Raw genomic sequence first — 12,329 nt, 5'->3', positions numbered from 1 at the left:
CAACGACAAACACTTCATAGGAAAATGTGCTTAACAAAGAATACCATCAAAGGAATGTTAAAAGCACTTCAGCGAGTATATAATCACTATTAAATCCTTTCCCATTGTCTCTAAAATCAAATGACCAAACATATATTCTATCATTATCAAAAGAATGTTTAAAAAAAACCTTAATTATCACCTCATACGTAGGGCGGATGTTCATAGGTAATCTATTCCTGCATAAAAAGAAAGTGCACCGGCCATAAGAATGAGAGCTACGTTACAACTGATGAATTTTTTTTTTTGGTGTTGCGTGTTTTCACTAAGAAAATAATGTAAATAGCTTGAAATTTCTGAAGGTAGTAAAAGATATTTAAACTTAATTTGGTGGCTTAGTTTCAATAAATCAGACTAAGTGGCAAGTATTAATTAAATTAAAAAAAGCAGTCCTAAACAGAACCTAAGAAATGCTCCCTTAAAATAAGATTAAATCCAGTGACTATAAAACAGCCTTTGAGGAACTATTTAATCTAAGATGCTGTACAAACTCATGAATTATACTCAGTAGAAAGCTAACCACTATAAACATGAAGGAAAATACTGTATCCTTTTAAAAGATGAAGTTTTAAGAAATTTACATTTCTTATTTCTAACCTAATTCTCAATTTCCTATATTGACAGGAGTAATAAGAAACAGTAAGTTTCACACAGTCAGTAACCTAATACTTTGTGAAAAAGAATCCAAGTAGCTCGGTCACTTGAAGAGATGTTTAGAAAAGCAAACTTATTCAAACCATATTCTTCTCAGTAAATATGTACAACATTCCTACCCTATTGTGTAAGTTTTAAACACAAAAATACCACAACCATCCATTCCTCATCATTTCTTTTCTGTTTTTTCCTTTTTGGCGAGAGGAGGAAATTAGGTTTACTTATTTATTTTTAGAGGAGGTGCGGGGATTGAACCCAGGACCTCGTGCCTGCTAAGCATGCGCTCTACCGCTGGAGCTACACTCTCTCCCGTCCATTCCTCATCAATGATACTGGCTGCGCTAATCTTTTAGGATACATCAAGCAAATACTAATTTTTCAAATTCTTTGAATCTTAATGTCTTTAATTTTCCTTTTTCTTTGATTATGCAGCTTACATAATAAGCCATCACAACCACCTTTATTTTTGCTAAAGTATTTAACTTTACAAACATTATTATACTTAATGTGAATTAAAGGTTACAAGTCATTTAACTAAGGATGTTTTCTATATTATCTTCAACCATTGCTCTCAGATGATTTTTTTAATTGAATGAAAGATGAATTTACAGTGCTTTACAATCAGATTATTAAACTCAAATATGAAAAACAGTTCCATCTTTTTTATGTAAGATGACTTCTGTGCTCACTGTATTTTTTGTTTTATTTTTTATTTTTCACTGGAATAAGACTGAATATTCCCTTTTGTCTCTCTGAGCAGCATCATGGCAGTCTGCAAGAACAAGCGCCTCACAAAAGGCAGCAAAAAGGGAGCCAAAAGGCAAACAGTTGATCCATTTTCTAAGAAAGATTGGTAAGATGTGAAACCACCAGCTATATTCAATATAAAAAATATTGAAAAAACTAGTCATGAGAACTTAAGGAACCAAAATCACATCTGATGGCCTCAAGAATCATGTTTTTGAAGTGTGCTTTGCTGATCTGGAGAATGATGAAGTTGCATTTAGAAAATTCAAGCTAATTACGGAGAATGTTCAAGGCAAAAACTATCCAAGTAATTTCCATGGCACAGATCTTACCTGTGATAAAATGTGCTGCACGGTAAAAAAAATGGCAGCCCATGACTGATGCTCATGTTGATGTCAAGACTGCGGGTGGTTATTAGCTCTATCTATTCTGTGTTGGTTTTACTTAAAAACGCAACAGTCAGATGCAGAAGACCTCACACGCAGCACCAACAGGACTGCCAAATCCAGAAGAAGATGATGAAAATTATATCCCAACAGGTACGTACAAATGACTTTAAAAAAGTGGCCAATAAATTGATTTCAGATAGTGTTGGAAAAGACATAGAAAAGGTATGCCAATCTAGTAATCTGCCCTATCATGACTTTGATAGCAAAGCAAAAATGCTGAATCCCCAAATTTGAATTGGGAAAATTCGTGTATCATGGCGAAGGCAGTGGTTTTGCAAAAGCTACTGGGGATAAGACAGGTGCTAAAGTTGAACAAGCTGATGGATATGAGCCACCAGTCCAAAAATCTGTTTAAAATTCAGAACTATAAGGGTGATAAATAAAAAATCTTATTTGTGATGTTACAAAAAAGACTGAACATTAAGTGATCATGCTTCAGGTAATAGTACATTTTCTCTTAATATTTCTTAGTTCATTCAAAGCATCTATTACATAAGCAGGATATGTAAGTCAATGCAGGCAGTGTCAAAAATACACACATTTTTGTGGCTTCCTCTCAAGGAGCTTACAAACTCCTGGGAGAAATGAGAAAAGTTCACAAATAGTTTTAAAAGAAGGGAGAAAGTGGTAAGTGATACAAGAAAGATACAGCAAGACAATTCTCAGGGATCTGGAAGATTTTTGAGAAGCAAAGGTCCACGACCAGAGGAATTTTTCAGTAAATTGTTGTTGTTGCTTTATGCGGAAATAGATTGGGAAAAAAAAAAAAGACTAGTAAAGAGGAGACCTTATTAGGAAGTCACCAGAAATGTTCAGAGAAGAGGTGATAAAGGTATGAATCAGTAGTGAGAAGGGAAAAAGATAGGGCAAATATGAAGATACTGTGGAGGCAGAATCAACAAGCCTTGAAGAATGACTAGATATGAGAGGTAAGGAGGGAGTCAGATTTGAACTCCAAGTGATTAAGAGGATGGTGATATCATTAACAGAAATCATGAACAAAGGCAAAAAAAGATCATAAAGAGAGTAATTAAGCCTTGCAAGAAATAGTCCACAAAGCACACAACAGCTATCTAGACCTAACTTTTATGAACAATGCTGTCATTGTTAAAAGTTATAGGAAGCTACATTTATTCATGTCTACCTCCCACAGACATCTAGTAAAAACACGATAGAAAGCCAAGAGCAAAAGGAAGTCAGCTTAGTGGAAAAATACTGCCTAATCTCAATATTGTGGTCACGAAAATAAATTAGGTACCATAAGGGATCAGAATTCAAATAAATGCATCAATCATCTTTTTTTCCCTCAGAATATCTATAAAACAAAATCCAGCCATCAGTCAAAACTGAAATTTAGGCAAATACTTAGCTATAAAATTGCTACCTAGTAACAATTTCCTGGTAAAAGTATATACACACTTTAATCTAGTTGGAGAGCACATGGGAAAGCAACGAGAGCCAAGTATTTTTTTTACTCTTCCTGCTGATAAGCTTACTCTACCAAAGGGATTTGCCTTCAAGAATAAAAAATACATTTCCCACCTCATTTCATTTTACTTAATTTGCTGTTTTAGCTACAGTCAATCCAATTTTTTTTTTTTAACATTTTATTGCTCCTGTCAAACTGGAGGTTTTAAAAAACAAATGCCAACAATTAGGAGATTCCAGCACAAAAATCAGGTAAACTTTTAGGTCTTTATGAAACTGATTACTATAAAACCTTTTAAATCACAATTGATAAGATATAACTAAAAAGATGTCAGGAAAGTCACGGCTTATCAAATAAAAACCTAGTATCTTTATACCATTAATAACTATTTACAAAAATATAATATCCAATTTATGAAAATAAAACCTAAGAGAAAACTAACATTAAAATCACTGGGAAAATAGTGTTGGAACAATACATAAATAGCTAATGAGCTGTAGAAGAGAAACTTAGATTCCCATATTGTATGATAGGTAAGAATATTTCAATAGATTAAAGATTTAAAGGTAAAAATAAAAACATAAAAATACTAGAGGAAAATGCAGCTGAATATCTACTGCATAATCCTAATGGTTCAGGAAGATAAATTTTAGGCATAACTCCAAAAGGAAACATCTAAGATATCAGAATAAAGAAAAAATGTAAACTTATTTATCCAAAAAGCAAAACACAATAAAACACACAACAAACAATACAGAAAAATACTGTCAGCGTATGACAAATGGAATCTCCTTAAAAAGTTCTATCAATAAGAAAATGAAAAGATACACTAAATATTTTAAAAATGGGTAAATGAACCAGTTAGATGAAAGTTTTTTCTTTGTTTTTCTGTAGTTTCAACATTTTATATGATAAACATGCTTTGTAGTCAGAAATAAAATTGTTATAAAAAAAAGATGTGGAAAATATTTGATGACACTGAAAAATGTTCACAGTATGTTTTTATATTCAAAACAAGCCACAAAACAATAAATAGAACATGACTCACTCATAAATATTTATAGAGACTGAAGGAAAAAGGGATTTTTTTAAAAGTACACAAATACCAATTTTCTACAATAAGCTGTATGCAATCATTTTTAGTAAGAACACAATTTTAAAAATCAGTATCAAATGTCTATAATATATATGTCAAAGGGGACCCTAAGACTAATATATACAGTATGATTTTAGTTTTTACTAAAAAAAATTATACAAAGAAAACTGTCTAGAATATGGTGACTATTGTTCTACTTTGGGGAGTACTTGTGTGGGCTTTCACTTTTTGCTTTTAATACTTCTGGAATATTTCAATCTATAAGCACTTACATAATTCGAAAACATGCAAAACTGGAAAAAATAGAAACAAAAAGTGTAAGACAAATCTGCCAGTAGAAACATAAAAAAATGTAAAATCACTGACTTAGAACTAAAATGACAAAAAATATCCTTTTAAATTGTTGTAAATTTATTTGCACAGTGAAAGTGAAAAACAAAAACAAGAATGTATCACAAAAGTGTATCAAACAGTTGAGGCATCTTACTTGGCTCTAGCAATATTCCACAGTGTTAAGCAAGAACAAACAAAACCAAAAACCTTTTATTTGCCAAACTTACTTTGCAAGAACTCTTCTCTGAACAGTGAATTAAAACATTAGCACTGTCTCAGTTAGTTTAAAATGTGGAAAACTGACAACAGCCCCCTCCCCAACTATTCTTCCTCCACCTCCTTTACCCACAAAACAAATAAATAAAAGTTAAAAATCCTCATACAACCCCTTATCTAAACCTGGGGGAAAGTATGAAGGGATAAATATACTTACATACATTGAAATCTATAATAAGCCACTAAACTGATGGATACTGGTGAAAAAAACATGAAAGGCAACAAAGAAAGAAAAGAAAAATCAAATGTAGTAGAAAGAAAAAATTGTAATCGGTTCTCCACTTTTTTGTTCCATTAACCAGGATGAAAATGTTGCTATATTGTGTTACAGTAGGCAAAGCACTAATTCAAAGTCAGAAAACTGGGTTGGGTAATGGCTCTGAGAGTGTGTTTCCTATTTAAATCAGGGAAAATATCTTCTACTTCATAGCTGTACTAACACACTTCATTCAAGTGCCTTATTCATAGATTTTTTTATTGACTTTAGAAATTTAATAGGGAAGATCACAAAGTTGTCAGGGAGAGGTTGTTTTACTCATTATTTTACTCATTATTTTTTAGTTTGCATAATCAACTGACATTACATATGACAGTAATTTGGGATAAATTTTTTAAATAAAATGCTCAGAAAGAGTATATAATTTCTGACTAAAGAACATGAAACAGAAGTGCACATTTTGTTTACTTGATTTTTTAATAGAAGCTAAAATGATATTAGGGAATAAGAAATAGTTTATCCTAAAATAGTGATGGGTAATTATTGGCTTTACAAGATGAAAACAGCTAACCCTCTTGAACATCAGAGTATTGTGTGCATTCTGGTTTCTACAACTCAAAACTTGCAAAGTAGAGCTAGATAAAGACTAAGAGCCTTCAAGGTGCAAAAGTTTTCAAGAGCTCAAATTATACATAAAAGATGAAGCACAATTTATTTCTTCATCAAATTCTAGAAGACCTGAGTTTTCGGAATTTTTAAAAAATTACTGAGCCAGTGTGGGCCTTAGAAAACTTTAACCTGCTAATTCTAAGACAAAACTTATCCCTGTAGGTTCTCAGCATGAGTATATGCTCTTGCCTGAGGAGAGACAACTTTTGTATATTTGACAAGCCCATCACTTCCCCTTTCTAAATTCTTTTCAACAATTTCTTACATTATATGATGTCAAGATCAACTACCATCTCATTCCCCCTTCTAGAATAATTTTAGTTTGTTCTATCCTATTAAAAATGTTATTACAGTAAGTTTTCCACTTCAAGATGACCAAATAAGACCTTTGCCCCCGTGGCAGATTAAAGATGGGTGCAAACTCTTGCTTACTGCTCTCATTGAGAGGTGGGTCTAATTCCCCTCTCTGAGTCTGGGCAGGCTTTAGTGATCTACTTGGCCAACATAAAGTGGTAAAGTGACTGGGATTTCCAAGATAACGTCACAAGAAACCTTGTAGCTTCCAGCGACGTTCTTTCAGAACATTTGTTTCTTAGAACTCAGGTGCTACGAGGAAGCCCAAGAAGCCCCACGAAGAGTAATTTGAGGTCCCAAAACAACAGCCCAACTGAACTCCAAACCAACAGCCAGAATCAACCTGTTCATCATGTAAGTAAACCTTGGAAGAAGATCTTCCAATTTATAGTCAAGCCATTTTGCCCAAACTGCACATCTGTGAGCAATATAAACTATTCTTGTTTCAGACCACTAAACACTAGGGTGGTTTATTACTCAGCAGTAGATAACTGGAATATGCCTTATCTTAATGACACCAAAACATAGAAAATAGGAACATGAACTCTGTCTTTGATGAAACTAGCATTAATAAATGAAGAGAGATGCAGATAGAAGAAAAGATTATACCTGAAAGCCTGCAGTGGAGGACATGGAAGAGAAGTAATTTGTACTACAGAACTCCAAAACTGGGATAGGGCTGAAAACAAGGAGACTATATAAGAAGTACTTAGCACAGCCAGACAACTTCCTCCCCTAGTCCCAAAGAAGACATCAAGCATAGCCTCCGGACACAGTGAACCGAAAGTTCTGGGCTCAGGACATTTTTGCGCAGGTATTCACAGACTGGACACAAAGTAGGTTAAATGAAAGGCTACACATTAAAGGAGATCTCTAACTCACCTTCACAGGCTAGGTTTAGAATGTCAGCAGCAAGGTTTATATTCCCTAGGCAAGAAATTAGAGGATCCACCTCTAGAGAAAATGAACCATCCCAAAGGAAAGATGCACAGGAGCTGATAAACAGAGGTTCCAATAAACCCAGTGGTCTGCTACTCCTACACCTTGTGTCCACATACATACTTTCCATTCAGCTTTTATGTGCCTTATTCTTATATATAAACAGATGAACAAGGATCACCAGGTTTTGAGGAAAGATTTCAACAGAAGACAGAACAGACAAAGGAGAAACAAATAAGAAAACAAATGCCTGGAGTAACAGAAAACTTGAAGAAACAAAAAATCTTCAAAAAGATAAGCCATCTTTTGGAAGTATAATACAAATTGATTTTTGAAAATAAATATCTATCAGTGGAAAAATATTTTAATACTAGGTTTAGAAGATAAAGTTGAAGAAATTGCATACAAAGTAAAATGAGTAAGTATTAGCAGCAAAATGATAAAAAAATTAAAATAATGGGTGTTGGAGTCCCCATATCAAAATAATGATAATTCCAGAAAGCAAGAGTAGAGACCAAAGAGGGTAAACTTACACAGAAAAAATACAAGAACGTTTCCCAAAACTAAGGGACTCTAGGTTGACAAGTTTCCTGACTGCCTAGCAGAATATATTTTAAAAAGATCCATACTTCAGATAATGAAATCTAAAAGCTTTCAGAGAAAAAAATAAAACAACCAAAAGGACTACCTATAAAGAGGGCTCACCATGGCATGAGGTAAACTACTATCAACACTAGAAGCTTGAAGATGACTGGGAAATGCCTTCCAATCTTAAGTTAAAAAGTGATTTCAACTTAGAATCCTATATTCATTTAATTGATTAAAAGTGAATGAACACAGTATTTTAAGAATTTTCCTTCTAATCATCCTTTCTCAGAAAGCCACTGCAGAATATATTCAACTAAAATGAGGGAGTAAATCCAGAAAGAGGAAGGTAAGGGTCCCAAATCAAGAGGGAAGCACCCATGCAGAGGGCCAAGAGAACACCAAATACAGACTGGAGTGGGAGCATGGAGGAATCCAAAATGATGACTCCAAAAATCAATCAACCGATCAATCTATCAATCAATCAAATAAAAGTGATATGAACTTAAATGTGTTGCCAAGTGGCAAGTGATGTTGAGAAGTGTTTTACAGAGCTGGATGAAGGAAGAGGAGAGATTGAAGAAACCATGCCAATGAAAAATTATTAATTCTAAACCAAAAAGCTTTCTTAAAAAAAGGAAAATAATCATAGTATTATTAGTTGGCTTACCAGAAAACAATACTTATACCTGCTTGGTATCTAATCATAGCATAAAGATTTAAAGCTGCATGCCATCCTACACTGACTCTACTTCAATTTGCTGATTTTACATAGGTGAAAAAAGTTTTTAATGTGTTAAATGCCATGCACTAATTAGTGTCACAAATGACAGAGTTATCCCAAATGACGGTACTTAACCATCTATGTCTACAGATGGACACAGTTTCAGTAAATGGAATTTACCAGTAATGCTGGCATTCTGAGTTCTGGTTCCAGCTCTACTTCTAAGCATGTAAAATTAAGGAGGTAACAATTTCTAGCTCTGCAGTTTTCTATAAAATTAATAGAATGGTACCTTTCCATACTACTTGAGAGTTAACATTAGGCTCAAATTAGAGACTGGATTTTAAAAAGCATTAAAAATAATTTAAAAGTATTATTGGTATTACTAGTAATAATTATTAGCATTAATATAAACATTATGATGTGAGGAGGACAGGCACAGTATCTGGTGAAGACAAAGCAGATTCAAGGACAACTTGCCTCTTTCCATACCGAGCAGTTGTCCATAGCTCTTCAGTTCATTTGTTTTATATTTGGCTATTCTATATTTATATTTGAAAGTTGTATTTTCAATTAAAAACCATAACTATGCTTAGGTGATTTCCATTTAATAATGCTTTTTTTAAAAAGCTCATCTGTCACTAAAAAGTACATATTTGTTCCTCTCTAGGGTAGGAGGTTTTGGGTCCCAAATTCCACTGAAAAGAAAACTATGAACTCCTTCCTCAAAATAATTTATGCATACTTATGTGGGCGCATGCACTTACAGACACACAATAATAAGACAATTTCTTAAACATTTCATAGAGTAATGGTCAAATTTCAAGAGGGAGATGTATTTTTTATATATATTCTTTCAAAAATCTCTCCTTTAAATCCTTTATTTATGTCTATGCTGATTTCTACTGTCATCCCTATGATGGAGACTCAATCAGTTAATAATGTTCTCAGGAATTTTCCTACAAAGAAAAAAAACACCTATTTTGTAACATTAAGATACAGGTTGATATATAGTTTGTGCTCAGGTATAAAAAGGACTTGGCCTTTCTCCCCCAGAACAAAGGATAAGTTTATCTTAATTGTCCTTTCTTAATTGGGAGTTAAATTTCTTCTAAACCACAGTGAACTGTTTTGTTATTTTTTTAAGTAATCAATTAAAATTAATTATTTTTTTAAAATTAACTTAAGTAAGAAGTTCTCTTATTTTGGACTACAGCCTGGCCTGCCTATTTATCCCCCTTACTTATTCAGTGGTCTGTTTGATAACACTTGCAAACACATAATGGACAAACAGTGTTTAGCTCCTTAACCTCACTGGCTAGAGGAATTTACCTGGGTTTAGTCTGAGTTGTCTTGTCGACTCTTTCTGTATTTCTCTATTCTAAGATCATGATTATAATCACTTTTATATTTCAGCTTTTCGAAATCTTTTATACCAAACCATGTATGATTTTGATTTCACACTGACAGTTTTCTTCTTCAGAGTAACTACTGACAATTTTACCTTAATCATAACCTCTTTAAGGGATAATTATTCTATTTTTTTCCCCCACTGATCTTACTTGTGCAGCCTCTGCATGTTCCAGCATCTCTTCAAATTCCTGATACTCTTCATCATCTGGTTCAGCACCTGAGAGGCGAGCTGCTCTGGCCATGAAATATGGAGGCAGCTCTCCGATTGCTGTACCGATACCCTGTGAAAAACCAAAGTACTACATGAGATTCTCTTCTCAACACAGCGATGCTAAACAAATCAAATCTGTATTTGTCAGTTCTCACCAAAAAGCATGCTAACATGCATGTATTAGGGAGGAGAAGCTATCCTATATAATCAGGAGGATATGAGTTTGAATCCTGACCAGAATACTAACCTATGCAATGCCAGGCTAGATAACATACATGAAAGTCTTAGACAATCCCTGGTACATTGCAGATACTAAATTAATGTTAATTGTCAAGCATCTCTACTTACAGCCTCTGTTGTTATTATTTTTCACATACCTTTTCCTTTTACTAATTTTAGAAATAACATATGCTTTTCTAGACTTTTGACATGTTATGACATCTTTTTTTAATTGAAGTATAATTGATTTACAATATGATATTAGTTTCAGGTATAAAACAGTGCTTCAGAGTTTTTACAGATTATATTTCATTTAAAGTTACTATAAAATATTGATTATTTTCCCTGTGCTATACAATGTATCTTTGTAGCTTACTTATTTTATGCATAGTAGTTTGTACCTCTTAATCCCCTATAGCTCTCTTGTTCCCTCCTCCCCAATGGTAACCACTATTTTGTTCTCTATATCTGAGAATCTGTTCCTCAGACATATTCTCTCGTTTGTTTTATTCTTTAGATTTTGTGCACACACACACACACATACACACACACAGTTATTTTTGTCATCCCCATTTTCAAATATTCAAATGATTTGCTAATGAGCATTCACTAGGATAGCTGTTAAGATACATATTTTCTAGGAAATCTTCTGGTATTTAGGCTGTTGCTTTAATCCCAATATAACATTTTTTGTGCAGAATTAAAGCTTTTAACAAACTGTGGTCAGGAAGCCACTAGAAATCTTAACATAGGATGGATAAATTTTCACCACAGGAAAAATGTTGATTTCCTCAGGACACTGAGTGACTCATGTTTCAGTCACTTTGTGGATTCTTGTTTTTGAAGATAATTTTTTTTTCAATTAACTTAGGACAAAAGGATGAAAACAAAGGTAAAAGAATCAGGAACTTGGCTTGGTCTTAAATGGCTTACATACAGGATAGATAATAATACAAGGGGCCTATAGTCTCTAAGAAAATTCTTAACTTTGAGCCATCCTTCTCTGTTCTGAATTATAGTGAATAAAAAAGCTTTGCTCATTTTCAGAAGCAACTTTAGGCCTTTCTATTTGCTCTGTCCTATGACTCTACCTGCAAATGCATTGACAAGAATCCCCAAGGAACATTATCAAATTCAAATATTTCACGATCAATGTTATTTTTCAGCATGTGGAATCCCAAGCGTAACTCCATTACCCACATGTGAATCAGGTGTTATAATTAAGTTCCAGAAGAATAAGACTATATTTAAAGAACAGAGAGAAGAGGAGACACATATACATAGAAGGATATGAAAATAAAATTCAAATCATATTTTGCTAAACAAGAAGAGTTAATGTTAGTCACCTTTGGAAGATGTTAAAGAACCAACTAATTATTTAAAAAACTGGTAAATAAAGAGAAATAATCAATTATTTACCCTGTCTTAACCTATACAAAAGATATCTCAGGGTAACCAAATTGGTGATAAGGAGACGTTTCTATTTATATTGCACTTTGTGATAGAAACACACAAGACTATAAAGTGCATTCTTGTCAAAAAAAATTGTTTTCCAAGCCTCTTAATCCAGCTATCAATTCACAGGAAAAAGAGAAACATTTAAACTACACCAAAATACAATCAGTAAAAATCAACTATGGAAAACTGTACTTGACAAACAATCCAGTTTCATCAACAAATACATCTGAAAAGAAAAAAGAGAAATAAACACAATCAGAAAAATCTGGACACTCATCAGGTAACTGAAGAAACGCTTCCTAATTTCTCTTAGGTGTGACAATGTCCTCAGGTTGATATATTTACAGATGAGGTATGATAATGTTATCTGGGATATGCTTCAAGATAATTGTGAGCAAAGTGAGGAGGGGTCTAGATAAAACAGTATTAGCCAGGAGTTAATATTAGCTGAAGTTGGTTGATAATATTTTGAATTAATTATATAATTTCCTATACTTAAAAATTTTTTTCATAACAA

The 12,329-nt window shown here is 33.2% G+C and overlaps 1 protein-coding gene and 1 pseudogene across 3 annotated transcripts in view; one reads left to right on the top strand and one right to left on the bottom strand.

Annotated features, from left to right (window-relative positions):
- VMP1 (vacuole membrane protein 1) overlaps positions 1–12,329 on the bottom strand; it is a 105,586-nt gene that overhangs the window by 42,791 nt on the left and 50,466 nt on the right. For all 3 annotated transcript variants that reach the window (XM_006217997.4, XM_015250958.3, XM_072940242.1), the window contains exon 7: positions 10,074–10,205. In XM_006217997.4, coding sequence (XP_006218059.1) covers positions 10,074–10,205 — 132 coding nt within the window. The remainder of the gene's footprint in view (positions 1–10,073; positions 10,206–12,329) is intronic.
- On the top strand, positions 1,458–2,244 carry LOC102539402 (small ribosomal subunit protein eS1-like; annotated as a pseudogene).

This window comes from Vicugna pacos, chromosome 16 (assembly GCF_048564905.1).
Source record: "Vicugna pacos chromosome 16, VicPac4, whole genome shotgun sequence".
Classification (NCBI taxonomy): domain Eukaryota; kingdom Metazoa; phylum Chordata; class Mammalia; order Artiodactyla; family Camelidae; genus Vicugna; species Vicugna pacos.
Note: the sequence above shows the minus strand (reverse complement) of the source record. Positions and strands in the feature narration are given on the sequence as shown.